The following is a 16,276-nucleotide window of genomic DNA, read 5'->3' as shown; positions in this document are numbered from 1 at the left end:
AGAGTATGTTTCTCATATTTTTGAATTATGCATGTTCCCCTTCGAAAATATTACGCGAAACTTCCCGAGCACGAAGAAAATTCGGCATAGCTGAAAATCTTTGGAAACTAAGAGAGAAATATTTGATGAAAGGGTCTTAGTGAAACATATCATATCGGTAAAAAGTTCTCGCGGTAAAATAAAACAAATGGACGTATTTATCATAGCGTATTTGCGCTCAAATAAAACCTTATTGCAGCTACCACTATGAATAAAAAAGTAAGCTAAATTGATGATTCTCATTGTAGAAAGAAAAGTTCGTCAAATTACTGGATCAGCTACACAACTCCCTCAGGATCGACCTGTCGATGTACAGGAACAATTTCCCGGCTTCGAGCCAGGAAAAGCTGATGGATCTGAAGAGCACCGTCGACCTGCTGACGAGCATTACGTTCTTCCGTATGAAGGTTCAGGAACTGTCAAGCCCGCCACGGGCCAGCACCGTCGTGAAGGACTGCGTGAAAGCGTGCCTACGATCGACCTATCAGTTCCTCTTCGAGAACTGTTATGATCTGTACAATCGAGAGTTCCAGGCGGATCCAAACGAGGCAAAGCGAGACACGGACGATCATGGCCCGCGATTGGATTCGCTCGATTTCTGGCACAAACTGATCGCCCTGATAGTCTCGGTGATCGAGGAAGACAAGAACAGTTATGCGCCCGTGTTAAATCAATTCCCTCAGGAGCTCAACATTGGTCAGCTGTCGGCGGCTACGATGTGGTCCTTGTTCGCGGTGGACATGAAGTACGCTCTGGAGGAGCACGAGCAGCATAGATTGTGCAAATCCTCGGCCTATATGAATTTGCACTTCAAAGTCAAGTGGCTGCACGCCAACTACGTCAAGGACGTGCCGCCGTATAAGGGCGCCGTGCCAGAATACCCGGCCTGGTTCGAACCCTTCGTCATGCAATGGCTTAATGAGAACGATGACGTCTCATTAGAATATCTCCACGGTGCCTTTAGTAGAGATAAAAAGGAAGGCGTAAGTGATATGCCACCATGTTATTTACGAATCAGGATGATAATGCAGCAACCTTTTTTAATGATTTCTTTTTTATCTTTTCTTACAGTTCCAGAAGAGCAGCGAGCATGTGCTCTTCAGCGTCTCCGTTGTCGATGTTTTCACACAACTAACACAATGCTTCGACGTAGTGTCAAAGCTGGAATGTCCAGACCCGGAGATCTGGAAAAGATATATGAAGAGATTCGCCAAGACCATCGTCAAAGTTTTAGTGGCTTACGCGGATATAGTGAAAAAGGAGTTCCCCAGCCATCTGAAGGAAGAACGAATTGTACGTGCTCGAAAGCAAAATGTGTAGAAATTCAAACGAGATTATTCACGGTCTTTATTACATATTGTTTCATTTCGCAGGCGTGCATTCTGATGAACAACATCCAACAACTTCGGGTGCAATTAGAAAAGATGTTCGAGTCAATGGGTGGCGACAAACTCGAGGAGGATGCAGCAAACATATTGAAGGAGTTGCAACAACAGCTAAACGGCGCTTTGGACGATTTGGCTATACTATTCGCAAACAGTTTAGAACCGCGAATAACAGTTTCCGTCAGAGAACTAGGAGACCTATTGTTGGCTATCAAAGGCGGAGGACAGGTAACCCTGTCGCAGCCAGCACAAAGAAACAACGTAACCGTAGAAGCCGACGACGTTTTGAGACCACTCATGGTTCTGCTCGATGGTAGCCTATCTTTATACGCTGAGTCGTGCGAAAAGACAGTATTGAAGAGACTACTGAAGGAACTGTGGAAGATAGTCATGAGAATTCTAGAAAAGACCGTTGTTTTGCCACCTATGACAGATAAGAGCGTACGTATAATAACTAAATCTCTTGGAAAAGAAATTGATAGAATGTTATCTAGCGACATGTATTTATGAATCTTGTTTCTTATAGATGATGTTTAAGAACCTGACGGATAATGCTAAGAATCTCGCTGCGAACGCCAAGATAGAAGATATGTCGAAGTTGTTTAAGAATCACATGGCTGGGAAACCCGATGTTAAAAATGCCCTTAGTGGAGTTATGGTAATAAAAATAAAATTGAATTTTTATCAAAATTTATAAAGAAATATAATGAGTAAACAGCTCATATTTGCAAAGTAATGAAGGAAAAATTATTATTATAAACAATACATTATATAACTAAGTGGAAATATAAAATTTATCGTAAAAAAATTAAATCTTATTTTACTCGTTTTTTTTTACTTTTAATTTTTTTCTTTATGAAGGAAAGTCACTTTAAGTCTGTTGTTAAACATTCTCATCCATTTCGTAGGATATTTCTAAAGAGGTGGAGAAGAATCTTTCGCCGAAGCAATGCGCGGTTCTCGAAGTCGCTCTGGACACGATCAAACAATACTTCCATGCTGGTGGTAATGGTTTGAAAAAGACATTCCTAGAAAAATCACCGGAATTGCAGAGCCTCCGTTACGCGTTGAGTTTGTACACGCAGACAACGGACACTCTCATCAAGACCTTTGTCACTTCGCAAGTCAACCAAGGTATGTCGCTCTGTGTTTATTATTCACATTACGAAATAATAAACTGTAATAATAACTATTATTTTTATATGTTTTTATTACTATAATTGCGAAGCAAAATAGCGATAAAAGCGTAATTAATAAAAAACACACGAATTAGACACAAACGATATATTCTAACGACACATTACACGTTCCATCGTGGAACTATCGCGTGAGGAGTAGGTATATATCGGCGTGTGCGTACACGCTTTACACACATTACGACGTAATAAAAATTGTCGGGACAGTGCCGCTGAACGATTCGACAACGCTACGTCAGCGTCAGCGTTCGATGAGCAGCGAGAGAGGTGACGAAGGGGAAGGAGCCGAGGGTATGGACCTCGAGGAACCCCTTCGCATGACCAAGCCCTCTCTTCGTCGAGAGAGCCGACAAGGTACCACCAGAGCAGACCTTAGAAGGTCGCTGGAAGTGTCGGACTTTTTAGGCCGTAGTAAACTGATCGTTTCATCGAGACGTTTTTCGATACAATTTATCTTCTTCACTTTTTCACAATACACTTTTTTATATTAGCAATTTTAAAATAATTTAAAATAATTTAAAATGATTTAATTATGAAATTAAATTAACTGCTTAACAGGGATAAACGATAAGAGGTGTCTTTTAAATCTTCATATTTGTATTAATTCTTTACATTCTAAAAACGTCTCGACAACGATAGCTATATTAGGAAGCTGTGCTGTTATCACTGCCGCTGCTGCTACTGCCGCCACTCTTGCTGCTACTACTACTGAGAACTTTACCGACCATCAAAATGTCTCTTTTGGCCTCATGTTTTCTCAATACAACGCTTCTGACACAAACGTATACATGTATCAAAAAAAACTTTGTTATTTAATCACTATACACTAGATCATCATACACGGTTTTCTTACAAGCGCGTGACATATCCGCCGTTGTCTAGCGCCATATTGTTCCTTCGAAAATTTGAACAAACACTTAAAAAAACGATTCACCGATTGATCTATCATCAGCACCAAAGACACTTCATAAAGTATCATACGCAACGCACTGAATCTTCGGAGATTGTCATTAAAATTCTCCGAATACAAAAGACAATAATTTTTTCTTTTTTTTTTGTAATGCAAAATCGATGAAACTAGAAAATTTATAATTCTTGACACACACCGTGCGATTAAATCATGAGAAATCTCTTCGCGCGGCTGACTTCGTCTTCTCTGATATTTACGCTAACAACAAATACCTTACTTGCCTATTATCAGAGCATGTAATCTGCTCTAGAAATAGAAATCAAGAATAGACTCTCTTAGCTTTAGTCTCAGATCATAGCATCTCATTGTCAGATAGAATCAGACGAAGTCCGCATAGTGTCTAGATGCCATTCTAGCTTCACGATCGTCGTATTCGAGTGTAAATTCTGAATGCAAATTCTTTAAGTTCCAGATGTCGCCGGTTCAGACGAGGGTTCGGTGGGCGAGGTGAGCATTCAAGTGGATCTCTTTACACATCCGGGAACGGGAGAGCAGAAGGTCACCGTCAAAGGTACGATTACACTCTTGTAAAATTTATAAAATCATACTTTGACAGTTAATAATGCTAACTGATAATTTATTCAACGAGAGAGAGAGAGATAATTTAATTAAAAGAAAACATCTTACTTTTTAGTTGTGGCTGCGAACGATTTGAAGTGGCAATTGGCGACAGGCATGTTCAGGCCGTACGTTGAGGTGAATCTAATTGGACCGCATCTTACTGGCAAGAAGAGAAAACAATCGACGAAATCGAAGAGCAATAACTGGTCGCCGCAATTCAATGAAAGCTTTGACTTGTAAGTTTCGATGAAAATTTATAATTTATTGATAATTGCTAACATTTTCAGACACAAAGTTATTCTGACTTTTATCTTATCTTTATTTTTAGCATGATCGGTAATGAACAACAACAGCTAGATTTCTACGAGTTACATATCTGCGTGAAGGACTACTGCTTTGCGAGGGAAGACAGACTCGTTGGAGTCGCTGTGATGCAGCTTAAGGATATCGTCGAGGAAGGCTCGTGCGCGTGTTGGTTGTCGCTTGGCAAACGTATCCAGATGGACGAGACCGGCTGGACGATCCTACGAATTCTCTCGCAGCGTAATAACGACGAGATCGCCAAAGAGTTTGTGAAACTGAAAAGCGATATCAGGCAGGAGACACCGCTGCCGAATCCCACTTGAAGAGATGCGACGTTGCGTTAATAAGCCGATAGCGAAGCGACTCGAGTACTTCGAGCTTGGAAAGAGCTCGAAGAGAAGAAGAAAAAAAGAAGAAGAAAGAGTAGAAGGAGTAGGAGGAAGAGAAGCAGGAGGCCGTCCAAAGAGGGTTAGCATTTGATATCTTCGGTACCACAAGCGAACGAAACCTTTCACGATTTTGCGAGAGAGATGTAATTCGCGCGATTCACCCGGCGAAAACGATCGCCCCGAACCCTTCCGCCGTTCTTCGTTGAGAAGCATACGACCCAGGGAAGGACAATCCTAACAATAGGATAGGAATCGATTTATCGCGAAGCTTCTTCTCTCCAGCTTCCCTCGCGCCATGGAGTTCAGTCGAGCGTAATTCCTCTCCATTTTTTACGAGACACACACACACACACACACACACATACATACACACAGACACATATGCACATACACGTACACACATACAGAGCTTCAACCCCGTCCCTGAACAGCGACGACCGGAAACCACCATCTTCCACAGATCTCGAGATAGGACGATGAGCTAGGTCAACCTCGCGTGGCACAGCATTCGTCCTGCGTATTACTACAATAATGAAAAAAAAAGGCGATTCCTCCCGCCTACGTTTACAGAGAGTTAAAATAATCAGCGGAGCTCGATAGCGAGACGACGACGAGCAACGCTTCAGTACTATACGAGGACACATCGGACTCTTCTTCGTGCGAGTGTCGCAGGCGAAACGCAGGAAAAGATGGAGATACGAAGGAGATAGTGTTCGCTAGACAAAAACGCGAAACGTGAAAACAGTGCTGCCAGTACGCAATATATTTGGTAATATTCGTAACGTAAGATAGGACGAGAGATTAACATCGCGAAGAACTCAAGTATGGTGCTTCGCGGAAAAGGCGACAGAAACTCTCTCGATCGGACGCGCTGTCGTTCGCCGAAAGACTGACTTAGAAATGGAAAAGGACGAAAAAGTGAGTCCACGTGTGGTGGGTCCTTGATCGCGACGCGGTCACATATGTTATGAACAAAGGGCGAAATCGGATTACATGTGAAACCGTATACACAAAGTTTAAATACCACGCGCACACCCACAGACACATACGTTTACACGCGCGCGATACGACCGCGTCGTTTCTAGGCCGTTTGTTCGGGAGGACGAGTTTACTGTAGATACGTGAACACGTTGTTGAGACGAAGAAGTTTTTTCTAAATATACAGTTTAAATGTAGCATTGCGTACGACCAAATAGGCACGTCCTGTAACCGTCACGCAGCGACGTGCCGTTAGTAATAAAAACAGAAAAAAATTAGTAAGGCATTGTAATTGTAAAGTACGTTCTTATTCGTAAGATTATACCAGAAATGATCATAAGAGTCTGACTGTTGCTAATGATGTTGCTGCTGTTGCGAATGATGCCGAGATCCGCCCGAGAGCTTCGCGAGAGTTACGCGAAAGCGTCGTATCGATTTCAAGTCGTTGCAAGCGGATGATGTACGCGCGTTGATCCCGCACCTCCGAAAGTCGCGTATTAACGTAACGAACGATACACCCGACACGTTGCGAACGCGAATCCTCGTTCTACGAACCGGCGAGCGAGCGAGTCTACAAAATTAAGCTTTACACTCTTATAATTAACGCTGTCGGTATTCGGGTATTTCGAGTATTATCTGCGTGTGACAGATTACTCTGAGGTATTGAATTTCAAGTTAAGTAATATCCGTCAATTTCGACAGTACTACTTGTAATCTAGTGCGCGCAAATAACTATACCGTAGCTTTTTTGATTCTCTCTCTTTAGCTACCGTTGTTTTTTACGGCAACGTCTATCTCGGAATATGACATGAGGCACTGGACGTTTAAGCTACCGTTATTAGCACGACACTACTGCTACTACGTCTCTTAGCTTCATCGCGTCTTGTACAGCTTGCCTCATGTGCGTAATAGTGGACGTTCGCCCGTCCGTAGAAACGCGTCTATCGCGTTTTTGCCGATCTCTTTTATCTGGTACTTTTATCGGATCGCGATGACGAAAAGGTGGATGGGAGTACAATCGAGCTCCTCTTCGCTACATCTGCTACGATCGTACGAAGCTTCGGTCGGATCCCTCCGTGAGAGAAACTCGAAGGCACACGACCTCGTATCCGATGAATTCAGTCATCGTCCAGCCCAGGGCTGCAGAGTCGGGCGGGGCAGGTACAACACAACTCCGGAGATTACGCTATTATATTCAAAAGTTTCTACTACGTAGTACGTCTAGATTATACTTACGTATATTGTGTATAGTGTCTAAAACTGCTGATGTAGCTGCGAGCGCGGGATTTTCGGCAGATAGAGAAACGTGCGCCACCTCAAAAATGAACTCGTCTCAGTTGCAGGTGCTTATACTAAATTTCAATATAAGTCGAAGCATCAGACATGAATTTTAACAGTAATTGAGCCCACCTTTTCAAGAATCTGACAGAATTAATCTTGACATTAAAATAAAAATAAATTGATATTAATCATTTTTAGATTAATAATTTTTGTATCCGCAAAGTGTAGAGTAGTTTCAATTATTTCTAAAAGGAAACAGATTGTCGGGGCGTCGCAATTCCTTCAAAATATTTTTTAATATAAGATTTCAATATTTGAAAATATATATTGAAATGGTCCGTTAGAATTTTTAACTTTAATTGGGAGATCAATTTACAAAGCACCTGCATCTGTCGTTGATGGTGCGTCGAAAAAAATTCAAGCATGATAGGAAAAAAAAAACACGGGTCCGCGATCTCGCCACCATCTTCATTTGTAAAAGTGTCTATTTTCTCCGCTGCCTAACACTAAGTACATTACTTAATACGAAAAGGCTGGCGAATTCGGCACTCAGATCGGCCTCGTCGACGGGCATACACCCAGACAATTACCTCGTCCCTCCCCTCCCCCCGGTCGTAGATCCACCGCAATCACCGCGACCGTCGACGGGTCCGGCCGCCAATTTTTCCTCCTACTCTCCGCTTCGATTAATATCTTGTAAGCTTAATGAAAATATCTCGTGTATTCTGTGATAATTACCCCTTAAAAAGGACACTGACACGCTATATCTTACACGCACAAAAAAACATACACGTACACATACGAGGGAAGATCCGCGGACGGAGTCCGCGCACATGGAAGGTGAAAATTGTACAGAAACTGGAAACGGATAACAAAGATAGATACGACTACAACATGATTACACCGATCCTAAACATAGCAACAGTATTTTTCTTCTTTAACTACACTCCCATATTTCTATTATCTGTAAACGTCCGAGGAGTCTTGTCGCGATAATAACGGAAGAAAAAGAAAGATATATATATATATATGTACACAGAGTGATACCAGTTTTTCGTCTCTAATTCCCTTCATCTATCGATTCTGTGATCAATTTGTAGTTGATTTCTCCTTAGCGAAAGTTTTATCCTTTTTCACAACTTTCTATAATATTAAATATGTCTAAGCCTCACATAAAAATACTGTGAAAGTAAAATTTATCTCGAATTGAATAAAGATTAAGGCTCCGTCGTCTCTACTGCTCGTTGAAATTCTTAGACTTTTTATCACCTTACAGTTTAAAACTTATCGCTGCCTTGACACTCTTCGTTTAAGGACAAATACTCGAAATTGATCAGAGAATTCGTAGATGGGCGAGACCTGGCACACTCCGTGTACCGCGTCGACAAATCGTAACTCTTCACCCGCGATATTATCAGCCGCAAAAAGATACAGAAGACGCGACGCGAAGATACGGGACGCAAAAGTGTGTAGCGCATAACGGTGAGAATCGTTTTAGCTCCGGAAATTCAGTAAACGATTACATGATACGATAACTGATGAAAGAGAGAGGGAGAGGGATTCCAGACGGAAAAATTTGAACCAGCAAAGCTTAAAAAAAAAATTACGCAAGTTACGCTTAAATCGTACGTTTAGCACATTGCGATATTATGGGTTTTTTTTTTAGCCCTTTCTCGAAAACAATTTTTTCCATAGTTTTTACATCATTCTCATTCTGAATGATAATTACGATTTTAAATAAATAAGTTTTCATGACTAATATTTCGGTTGCTTGTTTCTGAATCGTTTTGAAAGATTAAAGGCGAATTATCGATCTGATAAAATATACAGAGCGATTCGTCGTTGCTGTTCCGTTTCTTCAAACGCAAGAAACATGTTCAAAAGTGTTTTATCTCTCATTTGCATTAATGGGAAGTCCCCAAGAGAATGCCGCAAACTTTTGCGTCCGGTCGCCGATGAAAGCGTAAAGAATCACGATCGAAAATTCAAGGCAGACTCCAAACTGCTAAGCGAGATATAATTTTTTTTTTAGCAAGGAGAAGAGAGAGATCACATAACAAAGGGAAACTAAGGAGAGAAAAAAAAAATATACACAACTGTTGACAATACTATGCTTGAGAATCGTATTGACACATATGTAATGTACCTAATAAATATATAAAACAAGACGGGAGATGTTTGTGTTTCGTAAGTAAAAGCGTATTAAGAGTAAACTCGTAATAGAGCGCGAGGAGGCACGATAAACTCGCGCGAAACGCGGAACGCGTAATTTTTGTGCGTATCATCAGCGTGATTTATTAGGTAATTACGACTAACGAGCGAAGACAGGAAGCAAGCTTCGTCGTCCCACGGAAAGCGCCATTATTGTCGAGAAAATTTTCGAGCAACGGAGAACGAAGCGAAAGATAAAGAGAGAGAGAGAGAGAGAGAGAGAAGAGAGGGAGAAAGATTTCGATGACACGTCGCCGCTACGCAGGTGACCCAAAGCAATTATATTCGAGTATGAAACACGCACATTCAACACAAAAAAAAAATACCTGCATAGAATTCCGAATCTTCATCGATAAACGTTTCGTTTCTTCACTCATGCTGACGCGTTCTGGATGCGAACTGGATGCACATATATGTATATAATGCCATACACACAAGATGTAATACATATACATATATACACATCGACTCACACACACACACACACACACACACACACACACACACACACACACGCACACACGCACAAACACACATACGTGGGATAGCGCTTGTGTGACTCCATATTCACACGCGCGCGCGCCGTCGTTACGCTTCTCATCTCTGAAAACGGATCATTGTCATTTATTCCTATCATCATCATCATCATCATCATCATCATCTTCATCATCGTCATCGTCATCATCTTCATCATCATCATCGTCATCGCGAACGACGATCGCCCGGTGAATAATAGTATTGTTCCACTGATCGATTCGACGACAATCCGCCGTATCGGACGGCGATTGTGCGACTTGGGCAAACGCGTTGCCTCTCGAAATCCTGACAATCCTGGTGACATCAATGCATAGTGAGACGCGATTCACGGAGGATGTCGGCTCGCATCAATCGCACCGTTCAACTAGATATAGAAAATCCATATATACAGTATGACTTGCCTCGTTTTAAGGATATATCGCGCATCAATCATTAATATCGTGCCGCACGTAGTTAGCGAAATTAAAGTTAAAGACGTAAATCTCTTCCTTGGGTTATAAGAAATTCTATTTCGTATACGTTGAAGAGCTATCGATTCTACGACGATTCGTTGACCGTTTCGTGTTAATATTAAACGTGAGATCTAGCTGTCGTATGGCCAATCGAGATCCGTGTTCTAACGGCGCGTTCAGCGTAAAATGCGAGCGTCCGACTTTGCGTCACGTTGACGTTAAAAGGCGATATCTTCGTGTATTAGACAAATTTAATCGAAACTCGGCCGATCGTATTTCCTGGCGCCAACTGTGCCGCGAGAACACGCTCCCGCCTGTTTATTATTTATATTTGTATGTTTAATGAGTTCGTGCATACATTTAGAGAATAATCGAGTGTATACGGATGGAATTCAGAGAGATAAGTGTGGTACATAGTGTGGTATATAAAGAGCGAGAGAGAGAGAGAGAAAGAGGGGAAGGGGGACTGAAACTCGAATGATTAGTTAGATAAATATGAAAAAAATATTGTAATCGAATGAGAGAGAAAGAGAGAAAAGAGAGACGATCGAGAGAGGGACCTATTAGAGCTATATCATCGTTGAATCATTGCACATGCATACACATACACCACGTGCCATATCATCGCATTATATATCAGAGACAGAGTTTAAATACTATTAAATCATAGCTAGATATACAGCTGTATACATATGCGTATACATATATATATATATACGGCGTGACGGAATCACGCGGGTGAAAATCCGGCACGTGTACAGTATTCGTTTGACTAACTGTGATTCGTTGCTGGTCCTTATTCGAGTAATACGACATTGATACGTGGTATATGCGACACATATACCGGCGTGACGAAGGGGCGAACGAACGAACGGAGACGTACGAGATGGAAAATTGGATAATTGTATGGACATCGGATGACATTTGTCTAGTGAACATTCCATTTTCGAAGCGATTGTCTCGAAAAAGATGTAACAAATGATAACGCGCGTATCTTCCTTACTCATTCGCCTCTTCAATCGTTGTCGCGTGTTAGCGAATGCAATATGACGAAATAGAATTCTTGTCGCTACTCGGATATCGACCGACACTATTTACTCGCGATCACACAATTATTTCGGCTCGGAGACTTCGGGGTTTCCGATTCGGCGGAGGGAAAGATCGTTAGAGCGAACTTTGTTCATTCAATCATCGCCATCATGATAAGCGAGTCACACTCGCGTCGTCGTCACTTCAACACTGTACGAAACGTCTGTTCGCCAACTTGAAGATGCCCTCTTTGTAATCTAATTTTTTTTTTCGCATCGACAGTTCACACACGCACGTGTAAGATATTATCGCATCTCGATCATGTAATCACAGAACAGAATATATATTGCACATACGTTTGCACATATTATATACATATTTACACAAGTGTGTATATACATTATATATACATATATATATATACATGGTCATGATCGCGATCCGTGTTGCTGTCTCACCTGCTCGATCGAAACACAATTCTGACTATTACTTTCAATTTGCCTTTCCTCGAACAATTTGAATCTATCCTAAAACATATCTAAAACTCAGAGAAAACGTAATTTTCCGCCCATTTTCACCATACAAATGATATTTTGAGAATCATATTATTAAACGGGATGCCTCCCGTACTAAGCGTGCTTCCTTTAAACTGCAAATTTTTCAATCAATTTTGAGTTGAAAATTAAGAATCGCAACAAAGATGTAACATTTTTCATTTGTATTCTTATGTAACTCACAAGATTTTTCGATCAATTTGAATTTGTAATTTACTCGGATAGCATTTTAATTTAAAACTTATAAAAATGTCGAATTGAGGTATTGAAAGCTACGATATAAAGTTGCGATATATATTCGCTGGAAAAAATTCGAAATTAAATAAAAAATTCTTTGGACAAAAAGCATGCAGTTTGAGAGAAATTACGCTTAAGGGAAGACATCTTGTGCAAATATACACAAACTGTTTATTATTGTATCATAAATTGTCTATATCAGCTTTGCTACGAATACTACTTCGCCGAGAACATCTGAAAGAAAAGTGGGGAAAAAGATCCCAAGGAGAAATCCTGAGACAGCCACGGAGCGGTGACTTTTCGAATGCCCATTATCCCACATCGAAATTACTCCCCCCCCCCCCCCATAAAAATTCCAATGTTCCACACCGTATTCGCCTCCATGTGTTGCCCTATATGTTACAATACGCTGCGCTGTGTTCTTTCTGACTATCGTTCTCCTCTTTTGTCTCGCGTGAATATAGGAGAAAATGCAGGTAACCGACTCGAGCGAGAAGTAAAGCGGATAAAAAGATTGCAACATACCCTAATCTTTTTAAGAACAATTTTGCGTGGGAAAGAACTCTTCGAAAAAAAAGGCCGGAACACCATTTGTCACTTTTTTGCTTTCCATTTTCGAGGTATACTCTTGTTGCAGCGTCGCAACAAAGGTAGAATAGAAAGGTGGAAGTAGCTAATAGAGAAGTGTTCCAATCCTTTTGGGATAATTGTACATAAAGAAAGAAAAATATTGCTGTGAAGTACTTTTCAAAATATATTTTGTTGACGTATATTGCGTTAGTGTATTAAAAGTGACAGACGGAGAGATTACACGGGCGTTGACTTAATAATTACTTGATTCCGTTGCGTTGCATCGTCGTACATACTTCCTCGTTGTAAATGGTTTTAAAAAAAAATCACGTTGCCTATGGTAAAGTTGTTCGCATCGCGAGGAGGAATCATAGCGGCTGCACTTTGCCCGATCTCCGATTTTCGACAGGATTCTATCAACGTCGTTCAATTTCTTGTAATAGCAAGTGATTATTTTTTTCTAGATATTAGTATGATACGTAGGGTAATATGCATAGTAAAGGACGTAATTTAGTTAATTATAAGTAAAGCTGTTAAATCAGATTGGTAGAATCGATTCGAAAATGCGAGACCAAGTTTGCATAAACGTTGGGGCGATCGAGCAGCTGCTGTCGGGTGCCTCCGACGAATCTGTAAAGTATTCAAGTTTTATCGGTCGCAGACGTCCTAAGAGCAAAGTAAACGAGTCACACGTTCGATATAACAATTCTTAATTTCCCCATTTCCTCATCCGTGATCTGTTCGCACACTTCTCTCGTTCCTCGTTTTGCGATCAATGTACCATATCCGAAGGGTGCTCTTAAAGTGGATAGCGAAACGAAAAAAGTGAAAGTGAAAATTGCGTTGTATCAAGACGGTGCATACCGTTGAGCGAGGGGTAGAAAGGATGGCTTTCTTATTGGGATAAGCTGCCTCAGGGGAAGGTGATCCAGGGACTCTAATAAACTTATCCGAAACTACTTGCCTCTGAAATTATTCCATCTGTCGCCGGGGCTGTGTCCGTGACCCTCCTTTATTCCATCCTTTGTAATATTTTTCATGTAAAGTGACCAGATTATTAAATTAAATTGAAATTTGCAAGCTGAAATATATTTTCAAACACACCACGATTTTATCCCCCACGTTAAAGTGTTGAAATGACATAAGGATATCTTCTAAGATATTAGAATTAGTTCTCCACAAATATTTGCCAATTTGCCATCGCCTTTGAAAACAAAAATGGAAAATTTGATAATTAATTTAATAACTGACATTTCTGAAAAAAAATTCAAGTATATAAAAATCTGATGCTGTAGCATCATGTTAATTCAAATTATAGCTATCGAAGAAAATATAATTATCGATAATGAATATGTAAAAAGAACTTTGTCTATGTTTGTAACATACCTTTATATGGATTTTTTAACATTTTAATTTAAAACAACATTATCATAAGTTAATAACATTTATTTATTGCTACATTTTTCCATGCAGGAAAAACACATACATATTCACTGTAAATTAACAAAGTTCCCTTAATTAACGGTTGCTTTAGGTGCTTTAATATATTGCCTGCACTCCTCTGCAAATGCAATTTCTCTCTGTAATAATAAATAGCAATTGTCAAACTTCTCTGTTAACGCTGAAATTACTTAAAATGACTAATATGTCGATTTTATCTAATAAAGCAGGTTTTTTAATTCATCGAAACATCAGTCGCATTATACACAGATGCAATTTTGTTTTGTAAAAGCTGCATTTACGCATAATGCGATTAATCAATCGATGAATTAAAAAATTCAGGTTTATTCATTACTGACGATTGATTTTGAATTCAATTGTTTGATGCGAATTATCAAATCATTCTTATAAGTAAGTTGAGAATATAAATCTTCGAAATTAAAATGAATGACGTGCAAATTGGAATTAAATCGAGTAACGGTGGAAAAATCTGATGTAAACTCGAAATCATAACAATCTTTAAAGGTTAGGTTACCTTCAGTTTGTCCCTGTCTGGTATTCTAGGATATGGACCTTGGATTGGAGATATAGCTGTCAGTCCTCCCCAAAAATCAGTATAAAAATTAATATTTAACTGCATCAGTAGAGCTACAAACGTAACATTTTTCAATGTTTGTAGCATTTTCGAGCAGGTTCCGAGACAGAATCACGAGATAACCAAATTATTTTGTCAGAACCAAGAAGTAAAACGCAGTAAAACGAGAGCGCGAGCTCTTACGTCAAGATAACAGTGATGCCAGCGAAGCTGTGGTTCATTCGAAAAATGTCTAGGACGAAATTATATAATTATCACCAGAGAGAAGCCAACAATAGCCTGCCCACGATACGTGGACATACATTACGATTAATTACGATGTCAAATAGGTTAGATCTCAAAGAGCATGTCGCCCGACTGTTGGCACACCTGGCAAAGAGCGCTGAGAACGCGTACATGAACTTCAAAGCTTTCTTTTCCTAACCGTTTTCGCACTGACTGATTCGTCGCACTGTACGATTATTTACGCGAACGCAATAAGGACGAGGCGCAAATACCGAATTGTAGGAGTGAATACAAGTAGAGTGAATACAAGTACAATTGACTTACCGTTCACCATTGGTCGCTCCGTCCAGCTCTGCTGCAGCTGTCGAACATTCGAGACTCAAGATCCTTTTTACGACGATCCTTCTGCTCTTGATTTACATTTAGCACGAATGAGCGATTCTTCGTTTTCGGCACTTTCGAAATATTTCTGATACTCACACGCGTTTCGGGATAGAAGGCAACGGAGAAGATATGCGAATCACGTAGATCGTTGGCCACAAACACTCGACATTTCTTACTTTTGTACTTTCGACACTCCACGGCACTCTCGAAACACTCGCTCGCGTCAAACACTTGTACAGGACGACGAAGATGCGAGTTGAAATGCGCCGCGATATGCTTATAGCGTTACAGTGCCACAGGACGAGTGAGTCGCGCGAAAATCGTTAGGACGTGAACGCTATGAAGTTTATCTTCTTATCTTAAATGGCCTTAGGTTCTGGGCAGAACTTCATTTCGGCCAGAATACAAAATACGGTAAGAGAAATTTCGTCTTATATGTGGGATGCAAAGTCTTAATATGGTATCAAAACTCGAGATGGATTAGCAATCGCGTTTTCTCACGCTATTTCTTTTGAAGTTTGTGTATGTACGCGCGCTCGGCGTTCCTTTCGCCAGGTGTGCCAACAATGGGGCGACGTGCTTGCCAAAGCATCCGAGGTATTGACCGATTGTACTATTGTACATTCGCATCGTAATGTATGTCCACGCGTAGTAGATTTCGCTGCAAATATTTAATTGTGCGATAAATGAACGAAATTGACTGTCGCAGGGCGGAGGGGGGAGGGGATCTGTGCGAGGAGGACGAAATGTGTTGAAAATGAGATTGATCGCGTTGCGAACGCGCCATTAGGAGAACCGTAAGGTAAATCCTCGCTGAGCCGACAGGTGGCGGCAACGGTACGCGGCGCGTGGCGCGTCCCGGGAAAAGCCGGCGGGCAGTCGATCGTTGGCCGTCATCGCGCGAGGACGGCGAGGTCGTCCTTGGTCCCCGACTGTCGGG

The 16,276-nt window shown here is 40.8% G+C and overlaps 2 protein-coding genes across 11 annotated transcripts in view; one reads left to right on the top strand and one right to left on the bottom strand.

Moving 5' to 3' along the window:
- LOC105194478 overlaps nucleotides 1–13,651 on the top strand; it is a 94,006-nt gene extending 80,355 nt beyond the window's left edge. For 4 of the 10 annotated variants that reach the window (XM_039457019.1, XM_039457018.1, XM_039457016.1 and 1 more), the window contains 9 exons: nucleotides 288–1,022; nucleotides 1,111–1,332; nucleotides 1,413–1,865; nucleotides 1,951–2,082; nucleotides 2,333–2,558; nucleotides 2,828–2,974; nucleotides 3,997–4,101; nucleotides 4,225–4,387; nucleotides 4,480–13,651. In XM_039457019.1, coding sequence (XP_039312953.1) covers nucleotides 288–1,022; nucleotides 1,111–1,332; nucleotides 1,413–1,865; nucleotides 1,951–2,082; nucleotides 2,333–2,558; nucleotides 2,828–2,974; nucleotides 3,997–4,101; nucleotides 4,225–4,387; nucleotides 4,480–4,777 — 2,481 coding nt within the window. In that variant the 3' untranslated portion in view covers nucleotides 4,778–13,651. The remainder of the gene's footprint in view (nucleotides 1–287; nucleotides 1,023–1,110; nucleotides 1,333–1,412; nucleotides 1,866–1,950; nucleotides 2,083–2,332; nucleotides 2,559–2,827; nucleotides 2,975–3,996; nucleotides 4,102–4,224; nucleotides 4,388–4,479) is intronic. The other 6 variants (XM_039457022.1, XM_039457023.1, XM_039457020.1 and 3 more) reach the window with 4 other exon arrangements.
- Nucleotides 13,652–14,120: 469 nt separating this feature from the next.
- On the bottom strand, nucleotides 14,121–15,069 carry LOC105194479. The gene is made up of 2 exons (XM_011159404.3): nucleotides 14,668–15,069; nucleotides 14,121–14,272 (listed from the first exon to the last, which is right to left on the bottom strand). Exons 1-2 carry the CDS (start codon nucleotides 14,812–14,814, stop codon nucleotides 14,207–14,209), a joined length of 213 nt encoding a protein of 70 aa, XP_011157706.1. The 5' UTR covers nucleotides 14,815–15,069; the 3' UTR covers nucleotides 14,121–14,206.
- Nucleotides 15,070–16,276: the final 1,207 nt, after the last annotated feature.

Source organism: Solenopsis invicta, chromosome 14, assembly GCF_016802725.1.
Source record: "Solenopsis invicta isolate M01_SB chromosome 14, UNIL_Sinv_3.0, whole genome shotgun sequence".
Classification (NCBI taxonomy): Eukaryota; Metazoa; Arthropoda; class Insecta; order Hymenoptera; family Formicidae; genus Solenopsis; species Solenopsis invicta.
This window is presented reverse-complemented; position numbering and strand designations above follow the sequence as displayed.

Coding starts and splice junctions, on each gene's coding strand:
- LOC105194479 (XM_011159404.3), bottom strand. CDS start 14,814: ATGCTACAAACATTGAAAAATGTTACGTTTGTAGCTCTACTGATGCAG. Junction 14,273..14,667: donor CAGACAGGGACAAACTGAAG/GTAACCTAACCT, acceptor TTATTATTACAG/AGAGAAATTGCATTTGCAGA.